The 25,052-nt window shown below is 41.7% G+C and overlaps 1 protein-coding gene across 18 annotated transcripts in view; it reads left to right on the top strand.

The window, feature by feature from the left end:
- ALPK1 (alpha kinase 1) overlaps window positions 1-25,052 on the top strand; it is a 158,556-nt gene that overhangs the window by 118,012 nt on the left and 15,492 nt on the right. For 13 of the 18 annotated variants that reach the window (XM_055274850.2, XM_055274853.2, XM_055274847.2 and 10 more), the window contains 4 exons: window positions 10,305-10,503; window positions 22,436-22,495; window positions 24,171-24,257; window positions 24,970-25,046. In XM_055274850.2, the coding sequence (XP_055130825.1) occupies window positions 10,305-10,503; window positions 22,436-22,495; window positions 24,171-24,257; window positions 24,970-25,046 (423 nt within the window). The remainder of the gene's footprint in view (window positions 1-10,304; window positions 10,504-22,435; window positions 22,496-24,170; window positions 24,258-24,969; window positions 25,047-25,052) is intronic. The other 5 variants (XM_063637990.1, XM_055274855.2, XM_063637988.1 and 2 more) reach the window with 1 other exon arrangement.

The raw sequence follows: 25,052 nt of genomic DNA, 5'->3' as shown, positions 1-25,052 counted from the left end.
GCTAGCCATAGCAACTGGGGCGCCAGAAGAGAGGTAAGGTGTGCAGGTCCCTAGCTCCCAGGGCCATGAGATTCACAGGGATCCTGGTGAAATGGTTGCCTATTTTAATACTGCTTTCTTTTCCCTTTAACAGATGGCCAACTCCATATACAGTAGAACTGAGAAAGGGCGAGATGATCCAAAATATTATCTTTAGATATTAAGATAGAGAAAAAGCTTACAACTATTTTTCAGAAGGGTTTGAATCTGCATTTTCTATTGGTAAAAATGAAAGAAAGGCCAATGAAATGTTTACAGGCCCTGGGCATAAACTTTAAGAAAGGTCAGCTTTTTCTTCTCACCTCCTTGTCACATTTAGTGGGTGGACAAATATGGAGCATGCTATGTTTGGTCTTCCATTGACTTGAGTCCACCAGTTTGATCTGTACCACTTTCACTCTGCTTTTACTATTGATGGATAACTATGCAGGCATCAGTCACTTTTCATGTGTTTATTCTGCTAATTCCTCATCTCAGGACTTCCCCACCTCCCTTCCATATTTCCCTTCCTTTTACCAATCTCCCAATTTGTTATGCAGCAATAATTTCCCTTTACACTGCTCCTGCCAATTGCAGTGCCAGATGGCTTCAGTTCTGAGCCCCCTCACCCAGCCCCCCCCCTTGAGAACAGCTGCCATTGTCATTGCTATGAACGCATCACAGCTTTGAACCCATAGCTGGGACCTAAACTTGATGCTCAGCATCTGGAGGGGCTGGCGCTAACGCAAGGAACCATGAAAACAGCACACAGTTTTCCTTGCTGCTGTTTAGCAAGAGCCCTTAGAAAAGGCTCTTTAGCATTTTTTCAATCATCTTTGTATCGAAATCTCATTGTGGAGTTTAATTCCTTTACCACCTGACTCAGCTTCCTAGCCATGAAGTTCCCTTTGTGCCTTAAACACAATTAGAACCCCGTTATTTCCCATCCTGAAAACAGATATGAAAAAACAACTGTGTGTGTGTGTCTATGCGTGTGTCTGTGTACATGCGTTTGTGAGCCTCTCTCTTCAGAAATCCAGCACATTCTCTCATCCACATCCACATATTTTTATGTAAACATGATCACATAACAGGAAAAATACAATTTGGTTGCTATTTGGACAATCTTCCCCTGAGTCAGCCTCCGAGGAAAAATAAAGGATTAGAATCCCAGTACATTTTTGATCTTGAGCTATACTATGTTCATCCCAACACTAAAACTCTGTTACTGTGACACTACCTAAAAAGATCATATTTTTGAGTCCTCTGTGATGGCAGGTCAGTCGTGGGCCTAAAAACCCAAACAAAAAGAATCCTGAATCCAATTCCATGTAGACCAATATGCATTTCAAAGGCATTGCCCATGTAGTCAGTGGGTTAGGGTTTTTGTGTTGTTTTCTTTTTCTTTCTTTTTTAGGGGGTGGGGGAGGGAGAGGGGCTCTCTTTCATGTTAATCTAATTGTGCATAACCCAGGCACATTTTACCATGTAGGGAAACTCTTTAGCGTCCCTTCCCTACCACACACTTTGGCCCTCTTTCATTTTTCTCCTTCTGATGTCAGAGTGCCCCCCGCCCCCTCCCCGGCATACATTTTGGGAAGATTCCCAGGATGATGATGTATTCTGCTTTGCTGCTGAGGAATTTACTATCCCCTTACTTGGCAGCAAATGAAAGTGGGTATTAATTTCTCAGAGTGCTGGTAGAAACACGACAGAGGGGCTGCAAGAATGATACCCACCTAAATCTGTATGTAGTTCACAGCATGCTGCCGTTTCAAAAGGGAAAGAGAAAAGAAAATGAAAAGAAAGAAAAGATTCTCCTGAGTTGACTTCTCTGCATTTTGCATCGTTAGGTCTTGGAGAGAGATGCGAGAGGTTTGGGCCCTGAACGGAGTTAAATTATGCAGCTGCGGGGATGCCAGGTCCTCCAGAATAGGATGCTTCGTTTAGATTTTCCACAATGCTATTGAAGTGCTTATTTTCCTCCTGAAGAGACACAAACAGATGCAAACTTCTGTAAACACTTTAGAAATGAATTCAGTGAGTTTGGCCTCTCAGCAGTGCTCAATAGCTGACAGAAAAATGTCTAATTAGTGCAAGTGGAAATAATAGGGCCACTTGGATTCCTTCCATCCTCCTCCAAGTCTACTTTTCCAAGGAACTCAAAGGCCCTTTTGTCTGGCAGGTCACCCTCTCTCAGGCTTTTGTGCTCCAATCTATTAAGAGTAGAAGGGGGAAAAATAGATTAGGCAATGTTCTCTGCTCAAATATATGGCGTGTTCTTGAGGGATGCAGAATGGGGTGTTTGCAGCATCAGTTTACAGGTGCTTGGGGAGGGATTCCTCCATTGGCGACAGCCAAAAGCAATTCGCACGTGTGTGCTGAGAAGGCCCCCTTTCAAGACCCAGCTTTCCCTCACCAAGTGCCACAGAGCCCGCTCATTTTCCTTTTCCTTTCTCAGTTTCCAGTAACATCAATCCTTAGAGTTGGTGAAGAGAAAAAAGAGATTGAAAAAAATTAGAGGTTTAGCCATTCTCTGAGATAAACCTTGTAGGTGTTACATGCATGACCCATTATTTCTGTTTTGCTCTATTGAAACTTCCACTGAAACTCACTTTGGGAGTCTGTCTGTGCCTGTTTATACCTCGTCATACAAGTGAGTGGAAATGAGTGGCTGACTTCTTTCCATTTTTTTCACAGTGTTCCATGTCATTTATTAAGCACCCACAATCTACCAAGCTCTGTGCTGAGCATTTGACCCATACTTCCTCTAATCCTGAAACAGCACCACAAATGAATATTATCCACATTTCACAGATGAGGTCATTGAGAATAGAGCAGTTAAGTAACTTGCCATGGCAAATAAGTGCTAGAGCTAGGAAACAAACTGAGATACCCATGGTTTCATCTCAGACATTATATCGCTTTAATCTGTAAACATTTGACTTGGATCAATTTTTATATCTTCCATGTCTCTACTGCATATACCTAATTTTTACTCTACCTTCTTGAACTGTAATCTGGGGGTCACTTTCTATTGATTTGTTTTTCTGTGCAATCTGGGCTCCTTTCATACCTGGCAATTTTTGACTGAATGCCAGATTGTAAACTTTACCTTCTTGGATTGTGAACATTTTTGTGTGCCTATAAATATTCTTGAGCCTTGTTCTCAGACTCAGTCAAGTTAGGAAATAATTTGATACTTTTGAAGCTTGCTTCTAAGCTATCAGAGTTGGCCAAGAACAGTCATAGTCAAAGGCTAATTTAGTCTCCCTACCGAAGCAGTACCTTTCTGAATACTCTACCCCATGCCCTGTAAATGACAAGACTCTTCTATACCGGGTGACAGAAACACAAGCTGCTTGAGGCCTAAGAATTGCTTCCTATGTTCATTTCAGGTGGCTTTTTCCCCAGCTTTGGGTGGCTTCTTTCTGTGCAGAAGCTGATCAGTATTCTGCTGAAGACTCAAAGGGAACCCTCTGCAGATCTCTGAACTTGCTTTGTGCAGCTATTTTCTTCTGGTACTCTGCCCTGTGAACTCACTACCTGGGCCTCTCCAGACTCCAAGAAGCTCTGTCTCATAACTCAGGGAGACCATTTCATAAAGGATGCCACTGGACTTACAAAGTGTCCTTGTAGCTCACTGTGAGGAGTGCCCAACTGTAGTGATCCCCAGCTATCACAAAATCGTCATTTGCTCTCATAATACCAACTTTTGCTAGAGAATATCAAAGCACGAAAATTAAAAGCCACCTCCCAGGAAGTCTTCTTTCCTTTCTCTCATTTTTAAATATATAACAAGATTACTTTTTTTATTTGGAATTTGTTTTTATTTGTCCTTGTTTTCCTTTTCATAGAATTTTCTCATTATAATGAAGGAAGCCGGGCCCCTAAAACCACTGTTTGGACTCCACAGTGAGTTCAGCCCCAGCTTTAAACACCCAACTTTTTTTTTGTTTGTTTTTTGAGGTGGAGTCTTGCTCTGTCACCCAGGCTGGAGTGCAATAGTGCAATCTCGGCTCACTGCAACCCCCGCCTCCCAGATTCAAGCGATTCTCCTGCCTCAGCCTCCCAAGTAGCTGAGATTACAGGCACGCCCCACCACACCTGGCTAATTTTTTGTATTTTTAGTAGAGACAGGGTTTCACTATGTTGGCCAGGCTGGCCTTAAACTCCTGGCCTCATGATCCACCCGCCTCGGCCTCCTAATTTGCTGGGATTACAGGCATGAGCCACAACACTCTGCCGAGACCCAATTTCTTATTCCTAGATTAGGCACTGCTCCACAGAACCTTGCTGAGGCCACATGGGAAAAGCAGAAGATGAACTGATGCTCAAGAGACTTGTGTTCCTAAGTATTGGCAAAGATGTGGAGAAAATGGAACCTGTGCACTTTTGGTGGGCTCGTAAAATGGTGTGAACTCTGTGGAAAACAGTATGGATGTTCCTCAAAAAATTAAACATAAAACTCTCATGTGATCAAACAATCCCATTTCTAGGTATATATCCCAAAGAAGTAAAGCAGAGTGTTGAAGAGATATTTGCACACCTATGTCCATGGCAGCACTATTCACAATAAAAAGAGGTGAAGCTACCCAGATGTTCATTGATGGACGGATGAATGAATAAACAAAATGTGGTATATATATATATATATATATATATATATATATATATATATATACAATGGAATATTATTCAACCTTAAAAGGGAAGGAAATCCTCCCACATGCCACAATATGGATGCACCTTGAATATATCATGCTAAATGAAGTAAAAAGACTAATGCTGTATGATTCCACTAATAAGAGGTATCTAAAGTGGTCAGCTTCATAGAAGCAGAAAGTAATGTTGGAGCTCAGAAAAGGATACCCCAAAGTAAGGCATTTTGGCATGCTAAGTACTTTGAAGTAAAGGAGATTGGAAGACCCCAGAAGCAGCCTCAGAAGCAAGTTCTCTCTGACCTTCTCCTGCTTTCCTGTCTCTCACCCCTCTTTCACCACTAAACCAAGTCAGAGAAACCACAGAATTCCTCTTCCTCAAGGCAAGTCATAGCAGTTAGAACCCCTCTCCACCAAAGCAAGCCATAAAACCTAGAAATATTACTCTAACCTTTCCCTGCCTTTCTGTGTAAAGGCTGGCCATAAAAAAATTCTCTGTCCTATCTTGTCTGATAGATTATAAGACCTGTACCTGGAAGGAAGGATACTACACAGACAGGCTGAGAAAAATCTCACCAGATAGGTCTTGCTGAGTCCCATCACACCTAGTCTATTATCATTAGTCATACTCCTTCTGTCCAATCACATTTCTACATGGCTGTCTATTCTTTGTCAAATTTAAGCCTTAAAAATGGGAAGTTTTTCTGGGTCTTTGGGTCTTCATTTCTAAAGGCTCCCATGTAACGTCAAACTTTGATTAAATAAATTTGTTATGTTTTTCTCTTGCTAACCTGTCTTGTGTTATAGGAGTGTCAGCTGTGACCCTTATGATGGAAGAGGAAAGGTGTCACACCTCTTCACCCCTACAGTAGAATGGTGGTTGCCAGGAACTGGGGAGAGTAGAAAAAGGGGAGCTGTTTTTTAATGGGTATAATGTTTTGGGTTTGCAAAGTGAAAAAGGTCTGAAGATCTGTTTTGCAACAACATGAACATACTTAACACTGCCAAAATGTATACTTAAAAAGGTCAAGATGGCAAATTTTATGTTATGCATTTTTTACCACTATGAAAGAGAGAAACCAGGAACAGTGACTCATGCCTGTAATGCCAGCTACTCAGAAACTGAGGTGGGAGGATCACTTGGGCCCAGGAGGTTGAGGCTGCAGTGAGCTATATGATCAGCCACTGCACTCCAGCCTGGGTGACAGACTGAGACCCTGTCTCTAAAAATTAATTAAAAATAAGTAAATAAAAATAAAAGAGAGACTTGAATTTTTGCCTAGCTCTGACTCTTTTGATTTTGTAACTTTGGAAAGTCACTTAATCTCACAGCTTCAGCTTCCTTTTCTTGTTTAGATTTTAGAGTTACTATAAAATTTAAATGGCATAGTGTGTGTGAACATTTTTCATAGACTAGATGGTCCTATACAAGTGGAAACCATTATTCTCCATGAGGAAAGAGTGGGGAATCATCTCTGGAGAATAGCCTGCCTCTGAACATTGCCACCCGAGTAGTTACTGCAGCTTCCCTAAAACTAAAGTGAGACACCAATAAGAATGGAGAGCAGTGCTGGGCACGGTGGCTCACGCCTGTAATCCCAGCACTTTGGAGGCTCAGGTGGGCAGATTACAAGGTCAGGAGTTTGAGACTAGCCTGGCCAACATAGTGAAACCCTGTCTCTACTAAAAAATACAAAAATTAGCCGGGCGTGGTGGCATGCACCTGTAGTCCCTGCTACTCAGGAGGCTGAGGCAGGAGAATTGCTTGAATCCGAGAGGCAGAGGTTGCAGTTAGCAGTGATCGCACCACTGCACTCCAGCTTGGGTGACAGAGCAAGGCTTCATCTCAGAAAAAAAAAAAAAATGGAGAGCAGAACTAGAAATCAAGCACGCACTGAAGTGTAACATCAAAAAGAGGGCATTCACGGGCTATCTGAGTACCCCCCAAGGTCCATAGCCATGAGCAGGGTGGCAGGAATAGTGTTGTTCTTTCTAAGCAAAAGTAGAAGGAAGGCTGTCAGTGGCAGAAACTTCAAGTACTGAAGATAGTAGTTGAAGATACAAAACGAAGGACTATATCTATGTGTCCTTAGCACAGGAAGGACCCTTGCTGAGACACTGGCCTTATTAGACACAGCTGGCCACATATAAAACCATCAGTTTGCTTTTCCATCTTTGATTTACATTTTATGAATGCCAATGACTGACTTTTTTTTTTTTTTTTTTGATACCGAGTCTTGCTCTGTTGCCCAGGCTAGAGTGCAGTGGCACAATCTTGGCTCGCTACAATCTCTGCCTCCTCCTGGGTTTAAGTGATTCTCCTGCCTCAGCCTCCCGAGTAGCTGGAACTACAGGCATGCGCCACCACACCTGGCTAATTTTGGTATTTTTAGTAGAGATGGGGTTTCACCATGTTGGCCAGGCTGGTCTTGAACTTCTGACCTCAAGTGATCCACCCACCTCAGCCTCCCAAAGTGCTGGGATTACAGGCTTCAGCCACTGCGCCCAGCCAACAGACTTTTTCTCATTTTGAAACTTGTATTTTTCAGATTGATGGTTTATTTGACAAACTCAGTCAAAGTTTTGAGCATGGCAATTTTAGTTAGGCTTTTTCTGGTTGAAAGGAACAGAAGCTCAATCAAGTAAACACATAAAAAGGGGTGTGCATTATTTTGAAAATACATGTGGCATACTAAATAAGACATGTCATTCCTAGAATGGCACTCATGAGAACACGGACTTGCCTTCAGAGCCATTCTTGGATCTTCCCTTGTGTTGCCCGTAAACATGGCTTGGCTATACTCTACTTTCTTTCTATCCTTCAACAACAGGCAAATTCTTTCTATATTTTTTAGTTCAGATTGATATGCTGGTTTTTTAAAGCCTGGCCACAGAATCATGAGGGGTCAGGTTATCAGGTAGCTACTCTCAATCAGGTGGCCTTGATCTGGTGGTGGGGTGGAGAAAAAAGGGTGTCAAGGCCAAGTAGCAAAATACACGGCTACCTCAAAGACAGGGGCTGTGGGCACAGCAGTTTCCCTAGAAAGGGTTATGGTGTGCCTTAGAAAGGCAGTTATTCATGTCAGGGTCTTTGGGAGGATCCGATCAATAGTACCTCTCTTCCTCTCCTGGATTCTGAGCAAATGGAGGAGTAAAACAAAAGAGGCAAACAAGAGATGAAATATTCCCCTTAATTCTAATAAAGAGTAAGTTAGAAGATAGAGCTTTGTATTAGACACAGGGAATCTGCTAGTGGAACCCCAAAATTATATAGACTTCCCCATTTAGTCACAGGAATTACAGGGTCAAGCAGAATACTCCATGTAGGGCGGCTTGCTAGACAAGACTTATGATATAGAAAAGTAACGACAAATTGCTGTTTCCTTTAGACAGCTTGTTCCCAAGAGAAAAAAGGGAGAGAGAAGTCATACATGCCCACTTTATTCTTCTAAAATTTACCAGTCAGATTAGTCACTCCACCCCTCATGAAGCAGGGTGGGGAAAGTGATAGAAAGAGGCCGAGGATGCTATGGTCATTGAGCTTCCATCACATGGAAGGAAACATCGAGAGGAAAGAAGAGATATTCTCCCCAACAGTTGGCAACTCTATCACAATGAGAGCAATGATCGACTCAGACCAAAAAGATAAACAGAGTAAAAAATTTTATACTTAATAAACACACTGGTAGTTTAAAAATCTTAACATGTTAAGTAAGCATCAGTTTTAAAAAAGAAAGATTATTGTGCTGGTATTTGGCAGGCATTACCTGATTGATGAAAGCCTGTAAATACAAATATTCTGTAACCAATTATGCATATGGTATTTATTAACATAATAGTAAATATCAGATAATTGACTCAAAGGGGACCCTCTGCAGATCTCTGAACTTGCTTTGTGCAACTCTCTTCTTCTGGTACTCTGCCCCGTTAACTCCCTACCCGGGCCTCTCCAGACTCCCAGCAGCTCCATCCAGCTGTGTCTAATAAGGCCAGTATCTCAGCAAGGGTCCTTCCTGTGCTAAGGACACATAGAGTCAGGACAACAAGGGCGCCTGTAGGATCTGGATTTGGACCTCCTGTGTTCAAACCCCAGCTCTTAGTCACAGGTCATGTGACCTTGGCATATCACTTCACCTCTTTGCATCTCAGGTTTCCCATCTTACAGATAAGAATAATAATAGAACCTGCCTCTTAGGATTGCTAGGAGGATTTATTGAATTAGTGCATATAAATCACCTAGCACTGTGCCTGGCACCTGGTTTTGCCCAGTAAGTGTTAGTACTTAGCATTATGTGGTGATGAAAGCAGTACTTTGTGTAGCAACATTGTGGTAGGAAAATGGGCAATGCTTACAATGCTTTCTAGGCTTCATGCGTGAATAAGCATGCCCAGAAAGCACTCAGCGTGATTTAGTCTAGCATATGAAGATAATAGTATTTGGGTGATAAACTCATTTATGCTACTAGCTACGTAACCACTAAATCAAAGGTCTTTAGTACAACACCGTAGCAGAGCAAAAGATGATGATGTTTTTTCATAAAAACTTGATTATTTATTTCTACTTCTTGCTCTTTATGTTACACTTTCATTTCATGCCGGTTTTCTTCTTTTTCTTATTTTATTCATTAACTAAACATGATGATATAAGTCAAATATTGACTGTTATCTACAATTCCGTATTTCTTCCTAATTAAAATGTAGGCAATAAATGAAGCACAGTGCCATGAACTAATGTGGAAGTTCTCCCAGATGATGATGATTGAAAGAAGAAAACAGCAGAACAATATGTTTAGTGTGACGTCATTTATGTATGAGAGAGAGAGAAAGAGATAGGAAGGGTAGGAGAAGGCAAAGCGAGACAACGATCAATTAATGTCTAAATATAAATAAAAGGATAGACGTTCTGGAAGGAACGTCTCTCCCAGACCATTGTCAAGGAGAATTGGAGCAGGAGGAGAAGAAATAAGATAAGGGGTGGGGAAACTACGGGGTGCTTTTACTTTTTACCCTATATAGTTTTGTCGTTGTTGTTGTTGTTGTTGAGACGGAGTCTCGCTCTGTCGCCCAGGCTAGAGTACAGTGGCTGGATCTCGGCTCACTGCAACCTCCGCCCCCTGGGTTCAAGTGATTCTCCCGCCTCAGCCTCCCGAGTAGCTGGGACTACAGGCGCATGCCACTACACCCAGCTAATTTTTGTATTTTTAGTAGAGACGGGGTTTCGCCATCTTGGCCAGGCTGGTCTCGAAATCCAGGCCTTAAGAGATCCACCCGCCTCGGCCTCCCAAAGTGCTGAGATTAGAGGCGTGAGCCACCAAGCCCGGCCCTACTTTTTACCCTATGCACTTTAGTATTGTTTGAGTTTTTAACAACAGGAAGTATGCATTTATCGCTTCCATAATTTTATAAATGTAATGGGGGAAATTGAATGAAGGAAATACTATTTTATTGCACAATAGAACTGGACTTTTCTATTTTCTTTATTTTGGTTCAGCTGCCTAACAAAGTAATTTTCTCTTCCTAGCTGTGGGTTTTGTTGTATTAATGAAAATGCCTCCCACGCTAAGCCTGGCCCTCAGCCTGCCAGCGTTTCCGCCTGGCTCACGATGTTCCACGCTGTTCCTCCAGGCGTGCCTGAGGGCCTCCATCCTCGCTCGGGACTGTGCGGCTGCGGCAGCTATTGTGTTCTTGGTGGACCGGTTCCTGTATGGGCTCGACGTCTCTGGAAAACTTCTGCAGGTCGCCAAAGGTCTCCACAAGTTGCAGCCAGCCACGCCAATTGCCCCGCAGGTGGTTATTCGCCAAGCCCGAATCTCCGTGAACTCAGGTATGCTCCCTCCTGCCGGCCGCCCCCGCGTTCTCAGTGTCTTCTGGTCTGCATCTCCCCTTCCCTCCCGAGCTACTTGACCTCTGTGGGACACCCGGAGCACCCGGGCCCTGCGTGCCATCTTTCGGAGCCCGGGGCTCCCCTCCCCCGCCCCTGTGCCCTTCCACCCGCCTCTTTGCCAGCACAAAGGCCCTGGCATAAAAGGTTTCAGAGCCAAAAGCAGTAGAGAAAATTGTGAAAGGGTGTGGAAAATACTAATTGGAGCTTTTGTCTTCTAACAAATCTGTCCTGCTGCTTTCAAACAGGGGTATCTGAATTGCTATACTTCTGACCAAGAGTCTTTAAAAAGCAGATTAGAATTCTACTACTTTCTCTTCGCTCTCCTGTCTCCTTTCTGTAGGGCCACTTGACTAAGCTGACAATAGAGCTGACAAACCCACTGAAGTAATTTGAGGGTTTTTTTTCATCATTCAGAACACCGGTACAGTACCTGATTAGGTCTTAAAGTATCTTTTTTTTTTTCCTGTCACTTTGAATGAAATGAAAAAAGAGGCTGACATTCTAACTTAAGATGTGGTGTGGAAGAGGGCTGGAGGGGAGGGGGGCCTGCTATGCATTACTGCAAAGTCCACTTCCATAGAATTCTTGAATTATTTAAATTGCTGATAGCCATTAGATTTAGAAAAGTGTAGCCTGTTATTCCTGTTTCCAAGACTGAAACAGTAAAGGATGAAAAGAGAAGGCAAGTTACCCCTCCCAGAAATGGGACTGTTTCATTTTCTGACTGGTTATAGCTATTGCTATTATTTTAATAACTCTGGTCTTTAAGAGGTTAAAATCTCTTTACTTCATTTCCTTTGAAAAGGAACTGTACTAACTATGCTAAATAGGACAATTGCTGAATGCAGAGAGGGACAGAGACAAAAGGACATGGGAGAAATGGGCTGGTGGAGGTTACCTTTTCAAAAGCCCAAGTTCATTTACGCTCAAGTTCTTGCAACTGTGCATAAATTGTGCATGTCTTGTTGTTTACTTATCTCAAGTAACTCAGGGACAGAGCTGAACTTAGGAAAAATTTCTTCTTTCAAATGTTCCTGATGTAATTTATAATGTGTGGGATATGAAAGAAACTTAACAACTGTTGTTCCTTCCGATGGTGTCAGATGGCAATGACATATGAGCAGGGCATTCTCTGAAGGGAACAGACTGGTGAAGACTGGAGGGTACAGACAGGGTTCTAATATTGGTTCTCATCAAGAAGAGCTTGGAACAGAGTTAATGTAGCATATTTTGTGCCATACAGCATTGCTATAGTGTGACATGGAAATTGAGGTCAAATGGTAAACAGGGACGTTGATAGCTTTGCTTTTACATGTCCAAACTGGTCTTTCAGGTTTCCATTTTTGTTTTTGTTTTGTTTTTGAGACAGTCTCGCTCTGTTGCCCAAACTGGAGTGCAGTGGCCTGATCACAACCCACTGCAGCCTCGACTTCCGGGGCTCAGGTAGTGTTCCCCACTCAGCCTCCTAAGTAGCTGAGACTGTAGGCATGCGCCACCACACCCAGCTATTTTTTGTATTTTTTGTAAAGACTGAGTTTTGCCATGTTGCCCAGGCTTCTGTCAAACTCCTGACCTCAGGTGATCCACCCACCTCGGCCTCCCAAAATGCTGGGATTACAGGGGTAAGCTGCCATGCCTGACCCGGTTTCCTTTGTTTAAATTGGTTGTGGGAGGCTTTTTAAAATTATTTCTCTCAAGATTCTAACCAGGTGGTATAGCAGTTTTCTCCTGATAACGAGAAAGCTTTGGGATGATCATGATGAATAGGATGCTCCTCTGCTCGCATTATCCTGTGTCTAACATAAAGGTCCTGGATCTTTTTCCCCAATGGCTGGGATTGTCTTTTCCTCAGAGACACTATTAGAAGTGCCACAGAGAGACAAATATAGCCTCAGAGTTAAGTCTTCTTGTGTAAACGTCTACTCCAAAACATCTGGAGCCTCCACCTACACTGGGTGTCTCAGAGAGAGAGAAGGACTGGGACTGAGAGCAGGGATGGCTTAGGGGTAACAGAAGAAGATTTGCTGAAAGGAGGCTCTCAGGCCCAGCACTTAGGAATTGTGGGGTGGAGAAGTGAAAGAGATTATATAATATTGTAAGAGGTAAGGAAGAAAAACAAAGGTAATATGAGAGGACAGCAGTCTTGCTATTATCCTTCTGATCCAGCGCTTCCTGGTATCCACCACAGGATTCCATCCAGCCAAACACTCAATGTAGCGGGATGTCAGAAGCAAGAGAAGACCCACAAGGCCAGGCACTACGGCTCATGCCTGTAATCCCAGCACTTCGGGAGGCCAAAGCAGGCGGATCACCTGAGGTCAGGGGTTCAAGACCAGCCTGGCCAACATGATGAAACCCCGTCTCTACTAAAAACTACAAAAATTAGCCAGGTGTGGTGGCAGGCGCCTGTAATCCCAGCTACTTAGGAGGCCGAGGCAGGAGAATCACTTGAACTCTGGAGGTGGAAGTTGCAGTGAGGTGAGATCACACCATTGTACTCCAGCCTGGAGCACAGGATCAAGACTTCGCCTCAAAAAAAAAAAAAAAAAAAAAAAGAAGACTCACAAGGCCTGCTCATCTCACTCTTGCCTGAAATTAGGAGACAAACTCTTTCAAACCACAGTTACAGATAAAGGCTCAGATTGCCAATTCCATCAACATGGAGGACTGAGCAAGTGCAGAATCTTCTCCCATTACAAATATGTAAATATGGTGAATTAAAGATTTGTAGGTACCTGAAACATAAAAGGTATTTAAAATCACAGCAGTAGACTACTGCTTACGACACGTAGCCAGAGGAACTTACACTTGAGCAAAGTCCTCAAGGGAAGGGGCTGTCATTTTAATCCCTGGGCAGAGATGAGAGACAGTTGCCTTGTGCCCATGTGAGAAGTAAAATATTTGCATCAAGCTGGAATTCTTAAAGGTTTACACAGGCTGTAAAAGGAGACTGAACAATCCCACCAGCCTGCCTAGAGAAGTTACAAGGACGCTTGCTCTCTGCCCAAGCTCTGGGATGGAGGGGAAAAAAAACTCCCATCTAAAATAAAAGTCTCAACTCTGTGCCGAATTTGAGTGTGGAGTCTGAATTTACTCTGCCCACAAAGCAGGAAACCTGCCATCAAATAATTAATAAAAAAAATTGTTCAAGACTGAAATTTCTGGGCCGCAGAAGATCAAATGCAAAACTATACTCTAGAGAAGTATCCACACCCCAGGGCCATGGGAATCTCACAGGAAAATATTCTTGGCTAAAGATGACCTTACATTAAAATTCATAAGCAACAGGCTGGGCAGTGGCTCACGCCTGTAATCCCAGCATTTTGGGAGGCCAAGGCGGGTGGATTACCTGAAGTCAGGAGTTTGAGACCAGCCTGGCTAACATGGCGAAACCCCATCTCTATTAAAAATACAAAAAATTAGCCTGGTGTGGTGGCAGGCACATGAAATCCCAGCTACTTGGGAGGCTGAGGCAGGAGAACTGCTTGAACCCAGAAGGCAGAGGTTGCAGTGAGCCGAGATCATGCCATTGCACTTCAGCCTGGGTGACAGAGTGAGACTCTGTCTCAAAAAAAAAAAAAAAAAGAAAGAAAGAAAACAAAAAAGAAAAAAAGAGAAAGTAATAGTAATTGATGGGGAATTCCCCACAGAACAGGCAGCACATACAAGTTTGTTTTTATATAGACAGGATACAAGAATTCAACTACAAAACCATGGCTGAAGAGCACAGAACACCCTGCCGGCTGGTGAGATAAGTTTAGGCATTTCACCTGCTAATAAGGGTGCCCACCTGGCAACCAGACTGCTTCAATGGGGTGAATGAGATAAAATAAATCCTTAGAAAAATGAAGTAAAAAACAAAGATACAAAAATGCAAGCTTAATGTATTTATTATCATCAGCTTCAAGAGTTATACAATTATTTTGGCAAATCATAATAAAAATTTCTAAATGCTCACTCTCAGTGTTTCACTTAATCTCTTCGATTCAGGCCAGCAACAAAAAGACACAAACAGTAGTGCTCCAGAGTAGTGCTCCCCAAACTTCGGTGTGCTCTGAATCCCCTGAAGATCTTATTAAAATGCAGATTCCGATTCAGTAGATCTCTGGTACGGCCTGAGATGCTGCTGTTCTGTGAAACTTGCTTGACTAGCAAGGGATCATCTAAAGATTCTAAACATGTGCCTGGCTGCCCACCTGGGACAAATGACCACTAACAACCTTAAAATCAAGGTACATTTTCTACAGCCAGTTTCTCAGATGTTCCAACCCCATAACTGACCTACCAGAAATGTATTCCTGCAATACCATTAACAGTGGGGGAGAAAATTATGAAACTGGAAACTGTATTTAAAGAAAATGTTGAAAATGAAGCACAGAGAGCTAAGCAGATGAAAATAGAGAAGTTTAAAAAACTCAAAGAGATTGAAAAAAACACAGAAGCGTAGGAAGACTTCTAGCAGGACTAACTAGACTCAGAATTGGAGAAAATTATGTCTTTACACTGAAGAAGTATATCTAGCCTTGGGCAAAAAAGTTTTAGGCCGGGCATGGTGACTCACACCTGTAATCCCAGGACTTTAGGAGGACAAGGAGGGAGGGATCGCATGAGTCCAGGAGTTCAAGACCAGCCTGGGCAACACAGGGTGATCTCATCTCTACAAAAAAATAAACAAAATCAACCAGGTGTGGTGACATGTAGCTGTAGTCTCAGCTACTCCAGAGGCTATGGTGGGAGGGTCTCTTGAGCCCAGGAGGTTGAGGCTGCAGTGAGCCATGATTATACCACTGCACTCCAGCCTGAGTGACAGAGCAAGACCCTGTCTCAAAAATATATATATATATTTTTTTAATAAATTCACATCTAGACCATACCTAATGTGGTAAACTATAGAAAATCAAACAATAAGAAAATCTTAAACAGACAGAAAAGACAGATTAATATAAGAAGTATATTTAGACTAACAAAAGGTATCTTATCAATATTAAGAGTCCAGAAAGCAAGAGAATCTTCAAAAAATTGAGAGGACATAGGTTTCGACCTAGGATTTTATACCTAGCAAAATTGTCATTGAAAAGTGAAGATAAAATAGACATATTCAGACCTGATTGACTAAAAATGAATTATTCTCAAGACAGCTCTCTATCATTCACACACACACTCACATACACACTAAAGTATGCATTTTTCTAAGGAGAAAATTGAACTTAGAATGAAGAATTGGAGAGTAAAAAAAGATGATGACTAAAGAATGTGGTAAATACATTAGCCGTATAAGATTAAAATAAAAAGAAATTATATAGCAATATCACTTATCTAATTAATAAGGTGCAAAAAATCTTAAAATATTACCAAATTGACCAACATTGTATTAAATTAATAATGCATTACAATCAAGGAAGGTTTATTCCCGATGTATAAGGATAGTGGGTTTTATTTTTATTTTTATTTTTTTGGGACACGATCTCACTCTGTTACCCAGGCTAGAGTACAGTGGTCCAATCGTGGGTCACTGCAGCCTCAACCTTCCAGGCCCAAGCAATCCTCCCACTTTAGCCTTCCAAGTAGCTGGGACTACAGGCATGTGCCACCATGCCCAGCTAACTTTTTTATTTTCTGTAGAGTCGAGGTCTCTCTATGTTGCCCAGGCTGGTCTTGAATTCCTGGCCTCAAGCAATCCTCCTGCCTCAGCTTCCCAAAGTCCTGGGATTATAGGCATGAGCCACTGTGCCTGGCTGATAGTTAAATATTTTTAAATCTATTCATTTAGTGCACCACATACACAGAATAAAGAAGAAAAAGTATGCGTTCACCTAAATAGATTTTTTAAAGTTAATAAAATTTTCAACCGACTTAGGTTAAAAATGCAAACTAGGGATAGAAATGTAATCAAGTGACAGAAACCACACAGTAATTTGAACAAGGAAAGTTCAATACAAAGAATTACTATTTCAGGGGATTAGAGTAATGAGGGCTTGGCTAGTGAAAAGTAAAGAGAACTCTAAAGAAGAACTCTAAAGAGTGCAGGATAGCAATTTTAAGCTATAGCCACTATTCCCTGGACTCAGATAGAACACCTAAAAAAGAGCTCCTGGTCCTCACACCTACGCACACCATGGCTGAGATCAAGACTTTTTTGGAGAAGGCACAGACATGGCTCGCAGCATGGCAGAGAAGTCACCAAGGTTCCATGCTGGCAGAACTCGCTGGAAACCCACCTTCTGAATGTTGGGGGAAGCCGTCCACGGGGAGGCGCTGTGCCTTAGAACTCACCACAAAGCTGCCTTTACAGAGTGCCAGGGGAAACTGGTCACCAGAGGAGCCTAACTGACAGCACTCCACTGTAAAGTCAGCTGAGAGGACTGACTGCCGGGTTCGGCTGACCTCTGCACACTGAGGAGACAGATGCTACAGAAGTCACCTATGTTGCAGGAGTCAGGCACAGGGAAAGCTATGAAAGCCTGTGCTGTAGGAGTCAGGCATTTAGGAAATGGTACCTGCAGTGGCCTGGCCAGAGGAGCACACGAAGTCAGGATGAGAAGCACCCTTCACATGCAGCGTCCTTCCACACCCCACGATGACAAGGCTTACCATCTTGCCAGCTGACAAAGGGGAAATGTATACCAGATCCATCCCCATGATCACAAAGCAGGTATTGAAGGGTGGATTGGAACTGAAAGATAAGTTGGAGCTGAAAAATGATAAGTTCCTCCCTGCATAGGAGGGAACTTTCTTAAACTGATAAAAGGAAGTAACTGAAAGCCTCCAGCAAAACCAGTGATGAAAAATTATAAGAATTCCTTTTTAAGTCAGGTCAAGAAAAAAAAGTACCTCATTACTGCTTCTATTTGATACTTTCCCAGAAGTCCTCTCAAGGCAATAAGAAAATGAAAGGAAATAAAAGGTATAAAGGCTAGAAATGAATAAACAAAAACAGTATGATTTGTAGACAATATGGCTGCACACATAGAATACTCCAAGAAATCCACAGTGTTAGAATTAAGAAACTCAGCAAGGTTCATGAATACAAAGTCAATATTTTTAAATGCCCATTCTTAGCAACAAAACCTAATTAGAAATATATCTTTTAAAAATATAGATTGCATTGATAAATTTATTCGTGTAGGTATTTCATTTGATATCTCTCTTTTTAAATATACTGGTATGAATAAATTTAATTAGACTGTAAGCCATGATTTCAGATACTAATTTTCTTTTATGCTCTCTTTCTCTTTCTTTTTTTGGACAAATATATGTGGAAAGCCTGCTATGTGCCAACAATTGCATTAGGCCTTTAGGATAGTTATAAAGATGATCAAGATATGGTTCATTATCTTCAAGTGGTTCAAGTTGGGGGAGAAGATAGAACTATAAAAAAATTAAAAATAGCAAAACAATGAGGTTTTAAAACAGAGAGGAAATTAGAAAGGGAGGGAGGGAAGAAAAGAGGAAGAATGACAGAAGGGAAAGAAAGAAGAAAGGAAGGATGAAAGGAAAGAGGTAGAGAGAAAGGGAGGGAGGACAGTAACTTTAAAAATTGGTAAGGGAAGGAGACAAGATGAGAAACTCTAAAAACTGCAGATATTATTTCATGCTATATGTTCCCTCCTCTAATGACAGAAAGAGAATGTGAGGAAAGAAAATTATATCCTGCATGGCTAAAAATTGTCCCCTACAAAAATATCATGTTGGACAACTAATCTGAAATAGTGGTATCTCTGGGAAGCAGTTTAGCACTGGTGAGTTTGGACTTTCATGGCAGGCTGCCTTGGTTCATATCTTTTGGTAATGATACTTATCCTCTGCAAGGCCCATTTCTTTATTTGTGAAATGAAAACAATACAGTGCTTAGATATAATTTAGAACAATGTCCGTCACATAGTAAACACGTAATAAACGGTAGCTCTTATTGTTATTATTATTACTATTATTACCTTGAAGACAGGGGCTCTGTCTTGTTCATCATTCCATCTCCACGTCTTAGCACAGTCCCTGGCACAATTCAAACATGTATTTGGATGAATGACAAATATCTATTGAGTATTTGCCCTGTTGCAAGCATTGTTAGAGGTACATGGGACAGGGCAGTGAACAAAACAGACAAAACCTCCTACTGTCTTAGAGTTCACACTCTGCTGGGGAGACCCAGGCAATGAGGAAATAATTAACATATACAATGTGTCTTAAGGCAATAAATGACAAAGAAAAATAAAGCAGAGGTGAGAAACGGTGGCAGTGTTTTGGTGATCATTTGCTTTGCAACAAGCCACTCCCCAAAGTTAGTGGCCTAAAATAATTTAATCACAGCTCATGTTCTGGCTACAATAATACACATCCCTCTCACGTGCAAAATACACTCACTCCTCCCTCAGAGCCTCGTGCCATTAAGGGTTCAGGTTCAAAGCTTAAGATCTTATCCTCTGAAGTAGGTTTAGGGACAAACAAGTCTTCTCAGGTACTTCTTCTGGGGACACAGAGACTTGTGAACTAAAAGACAAGTTATCTACCTTCCAACACAACTGACATGCAATGGGGATACAGGAAAAGATAATTTCAATAGGCGCTTCTGTGCAAAAGTGGGGAAATGAGAGTCATGCAGCAGTCACGGTTCATATTAATCTAAAATCTAGCCAGGCATATATCCCAAGTCTTCCTGATGTGAGGACAAGAGTTATTTCTTGATTAGGGCTCACTTTTTCTCTTTGAGAATGGTTCGCCTCAGCTTTTAGATTTGTCCTCTGAATCATCCTTCCTTGTCTATAAAATACATATATATACACATACATACATAGAGAGACTCTATCACACGGGCTGGAGTGCAATGGTGCGATCTCAGCTCACTGCAACCTACAACTCCTGGGTTCAAGCAATTCTCCTGTCTCAGCCTCCCGAGTAGCTGAGACTACAGGTGCATGCCAACATTCCTGGCTACTTTTTGTATTTTTTTAGTACAGATGGGGTTTCGCCATATTGGTCAGGCTGGTTTCGAACTCCTGACCTCAGGTGATCGACCCGCCTCATCTCCCAAAGTGCTGGGATTACAGGCATGAGCCACCGTGCCCGCGGCCCACAAAATATTTTTTATGAAAACATCTCAGCCTGCTCCATGCCTATAGAAAGTTTGACTCCCAGATGTCTCTTTTCATTTTGAACTGTCTCTGCCCTTCTTAAGTCAAGCTGATATAATTCCTTTAAATACTTTCTAGCTTTTTAACATATTAAATTAGAAAAAAAATGCCTACATTTATCTTTGAATGCTACTTTGGGCAACAAACCAAAGGGATACAGGACAGCACCCTTAAGATTCTTAGAAGCTCTTTTGCTTGGTCAGAGGGTCTGAGGTCTTAACAAAGTGTTTTACAGCCACGCCGTTGGTTTGATCTTGACCCTAAGGTCACATTTTACTGCCAGTGCCCTGAATTTGACCTTTGCCCCAGGTTTTAATATTTTAAATTTATCTTCAGAATGTCTTGCTGTCTGGAAAGACTATTCTGGGCCATCTCTATTTTCCCTAAATCTTCTTAAAAATGGAATACCGTAGTCCCCCCTTATTCATGGGGGATACGTTCCAAGACCCCAGTAGATGCCCAAACCCAATTGCCATTAATCAAGACACATTTCTGTTTATGTCTTCTACCCACCGATTTAATGCCTTTTCCATCTTAACTAAGCACCTATCACGCACTGTAGCCATACTTTCACAGTTTGAGATGTGACAGCAAAACTAGCATAAATCTCTTTTTCCTTCTTCACCATTTTTGGATAGAGGATGCATCCTTACCATAGACCTTAGCAACCTTGGCATATGAATTTTTTCCTTCCTTATTAAGTTGAGAATTTTCACCTTCTCACTTAACAGAAGCACTTTACAGCTTCTCTTTGGCATATGCAAATTGCCAGCATCACTACTCCTGTTGTTTGCGGCCATTGTTAAGTAAAATATGGGTGACTTGAACACAAGCACTGCTTTACCTGACAGACAGTTGATCTGATAATGGAGAGGGCTGCTAAGTGACTAATGGGTGGTCATCGTAGATAGCATGGATCCTCTGGACAAAGGGATGGTTCATGTCCCAGGCAGGATGAGATTTCATCATGCTACTCAGAACGGCACACAATTTAAAACTTATGAATTGTTTATTCCTGGAATTTTCCGTTTAATATTTTTGGACTGCAGTTGACTGCTGGTAACTGAAACTGCAGAAAGGGAAACTGGGGACAGAGGGGACTACTGTAGTTTCTTCTTTAGATTATCGCTTTCTTCCTGTATTTTATCTTGGATAACTAAAAGATATACACTTTGGCACTTTCAATATCCTTCCTGGGTATCTCCTTAGCTAGACACCAAGTCCACTGGTTACATTTTGCTACATTCCACATTACTCCTGGAGACCATGTTGCCAAACTTTACAACACCGTATAATGTCTGTTCCCTTTCTCAAACTTCCAGGAACAATTTCTTCACTGCCTTTTGTCTCTGCAACACCCTTCAAGTCTCCAAAGTTTTTGTTATAGTAGTACTCCACTTTTAAGTGCATGATTTTTCCATTGCTATGTTACAAGCCACTCCATGACTTAGTGGCTTAAAACAGTAATAATTTATTCAGTCTCATAATTTGTAGTTTGGGTGATTATTATAAGTACTGTCAGCTGGAAGCTGGGATAGCTAGAAGGTCTGGAACGGTCTCATCCACACAGTAGGCATTTGGTACTGGCTGCCAGCTAAGAGCCCAGCGGAGGCCTCAGGAGAGGGCCTCAGCTGTCCTCTGCGTGGGTCTCTCCATGTGGCGGCCTCAGCTTCCTTAGAGCATTGGGCTAAGTTCCAAGAAGGGAAGGCAGAATTTATAGATCCCTTAACGCCCAGATTTCTGCCACATTCCATTGGTCAAAACAGGTCACAGGGCCAGTTGTGTTCAAGGTGAAGGGAAATAAACTCTAGATTCCACTTTTTGATGGAAAAATGACCAGGTCATCATTGCAAACGAATGTGAAGAATGGAATATATTGGTGTGGCCGTTTTTGGAAATACAACCTACCACAGCCAGAGTGTATGTCTATGTATGTAATTTAAAGTCAGATGGTCAGGGGAGGCCTTCAGAGACAGTGACATTTGAGCAAAGACCTGAAGAAGAAGAGAGGAAGCCTTGCAGATATTTAGGATGAAAGCATTACACACTGAAATAATTGTAAATACAAAAATTCTGATGTGGGAATGAGCCTGGTCTACTCAAGGGATGATAAGGAGGCCACTGTGACTGAAGTAGAGGGCCGAGAAGGAAGGAATAAGTAGTTAGAGGTGAGGTCAAAGAAGTCATGGAAGCCAGATCATGTAGGCCTTAGAGGCACCTAGAAAAAGGCATGTTTGATTAAAAGGATAAACAATTGTGTTTCCAACAGGTGTCCATAGAATAGGCCCTTCCTATGTGGTAGTAACAAAAATAAGTAAAAATTTGAGAAGAATCTCCTCACTCCCCACCCCCAAATTCCTTCCTGATAATTCCATAACTCGTTCCTGTCCATGGGCAACTCTATTCCACTTCCTGAAGTATAGCTTTCACAGGGAGGTGACACAGCCTGTTACAAAAGTTTGCCTCTACTCCTCAAGCCCTGCTCTATGTGAATGAATTATCACATACATATGAATCTAATTGCCATTTCAGATACTGTCCAACTTCCCACCTTACCAACTTAGGAAAACTTCATCTTTCTCAGTTTTATAGATGATGTCATTATTGATTTTAAATTATAAAATGGAATGCTTCCAAAGGAGGTTACAGTTCCTGCTGCAATATATCAATCTTAGAACATGAACGACTTGTAATTAAGTGCATGTTCAAAGCTAATTGTGTGGCATTTGGTTGCTGCTTTTCAGGAAAACTTTTAAAAGCAGAGTATATTCTGAGCAGTCTAATAAGCAACAATGGAGCAACAGGTGAGTACTTTCATATCTTCACAATGACCTTTACCTCAGCCCCGAACAGAACACTCATTTAATAACAACTTAGTGACTTAATAGTTACTATACATTAGATGTTTCCAGAGCTATCTGGAGCTGGCTTTGCCACTGATGAATGAAGAAGCTTTGATCAAGCAGCTTACGTCTCTGTGTCTCTGTTTTCTCTAAGTTAAAAAAAAAAAAAAAAAAAAACCGAGACAGGGAACCTACTATTGGCCTGCTTCCGTACAGAGTGTGTTATCTAATGGACAGTCACTGTCAAGGCAGATAAGTCAGTGGGCGTTAGAAAGGTTCAACGGCGCTTTTAAACAAAATTGTGATTGGAAATAAAAGCCTCTAAGTTCAGAAGAGTCTGCTTCGGCTTTATTGATTTAAATGGTTCAGAAAATAGATTTGATTTTTGGTACATAAGAACTTTAATAAAAACTTGTTTCAAAATGGATTTTCTTTCAATATTTAATTATCCATGAAAGGAAGCAAGTCCTAATAGTTAGGTAACAAATAACTTAAGCCTTCAGATATCTTGTCTGAATTTCTGGGCATTTAAGTTAGCAAGTTTACCAATCAGTTGAGCACAGTTTCCACTGGACTTTTAAACAGCATGCTTAGATGTGAGGTCTCAAACTCCCTGAAACTTGTGGACATTTCTAGTGGGGAGACAGTTTGGAATCCAAATATTAACCACACACCGCTCACTTGTGGCCACCATCACTAAACTACAATATACACTCTTGCCATCATGTGCGCGTGTGCGCACGCGTGCACGCACACACACACACACACACACACACAAGGATTCAAAGCTAGGAAGAAAATAAATATTATCCGATGTGACAGAGAATAGTGAGGGGGTAGTAAAGAGTCTGCCTCTATTTTTGATGTTTGACCACTGACAGTTTTCAGGCCACAGCCTTTTTTACTTTTGCCTCACACTGGACAGGCCGATTAAAACAAACAAACAAACAACAAAAAGCCCTTTCATCCACACACCCAAACCCAGCTTACAGGAACCTTTACCCAGCCCCACACCCCAATCACAGTGAAAAGCAAAGCCACTCACCACTCCCTGCCTGAGTCAAAGGAGCAGCTTGGGTGCCAGCCTGACTTACCCTAGAAGGTCTCATTATGTGAGGAATAAATCTTCTCATACCTCTTGGTACATGTGTGGAGTCATCAGTTTTGACATCCAAACAAATTTTTCTCAGATGGGATCCACCCCACCCTCTGCAAAGCAACCATAAGACAGTGGGGGTAACAGTGTAGAAATATTAATCTGTGGAGGCCTTTGAGGAAAAGCATTGAGGCTGAGACCGAAGGAGAAGGATCTGGCCTCTTAAGAAGCCAGAGGAAAGAGAATCCCAAGCAGGGCTAGTGGTAAGTGCAGCTGCCATGAAGCAACAGGCCAGCCCTATAACAAGGAGGCAAAATAGAGTGGACAGAGAGTAAGTGGGGGAACTGGAGACCAGACAGGAGTCAGTTCCTGCAGAGCCTTAGGCTACAGCAAGAAGTTTGGAACTGATTCTAAATGTAGAGACGAGATTGTCTCTCAAAATGATGTCACATGTGCTCATGAAGACTTCTGTGAAAATAATTTTAATTTGCAAGGCTATATCTCTGATAATTCAAGAGAATTTTTCCTCTTTTCTTTTAGGTACCTGGCTGTACAGAAATGAAAGTGACAAGGTCCTGGTGCAGTCAGTCTGTATACAGATCAGAGGGCAGATTCTGCAAAAGCTAGGTACCATCATCTAAAACTTGCATTTCTCAAGGCTCATTTACAAAGCCTGGCTGCATGGTTTCACTGCGGAATTTTCTTCTTTTATCTGGCTAAAATTGTTAATTTCCACTTGCCTTAGTTTCCTCATCGAAAAGAGAATGGCATTTAAGATCCTAGGAGTGTCACAAATATTAATAAAATGTTTTTTTTTTTCTAGTGAGTTAGATAGGTTCATGGTTGTATATTGTAATGTTAACTGTAGGGTTCCCAGTGTTATTTCTAGCACCTGACTCAGTTCAGCAGGTCTCCATGTGATATGGTGACACCTTATACTATACCCACTGTGACACTGTTTTTGCTCATTCCTTAAGGTATTCATGAATTTTTCAAGTTTATAGAATGCTAATATACTTTAGAATGCAAAATAAGGGTTTGAGAAATTTTAACAGGAGGTGGCAATTATTATTTTTGTAAAAAACTGAGATAACTACATATATTACACATGTTATAAATACGAATATATAATAATTCTGTTTCCCACTGAAATGGAAAAATTGTCTATATTACAACTGGAAAAACATTGCTGTGTCAGTCTAATCTAAGCCTGAGTTTTCCTAACAGAATCTAATGAGCCTTGTTTCTGTATTCGTTTTCAAAGATTTTCTCTCATACAAGAGCACAGATACTAGCTGTTCCCCCCCTGTCCCTCTTCCTGCCCCTCTTTTTTTTTCAGGGATGTGGTACGAAGCAGCAGAGTTAATATGGGCCTCCATTGTAGGATATTTGGCACTTCCTCAGCCGGATAAAAAGGTGGTT

This window comes from Symphalangus syndactylus, chromosome 4 (genome assembly GCF_028878055.3).
Source record: "Symphalangus syndactylus isolate Jambi chromosome 4, NHGRI_mSymSyn1-v2.1_pri, whole genome shotgun sequence".
Classification (NCBI taxonomy): Eukaryota; Metazoa; Chordata; class Mammalia; order Primates; family Hylobatidae; genus Symphalangus; species Symphalangus syndactylus.
This window is presented reverse-complemented; position numbering and strand designations above follow the sequence as displayed.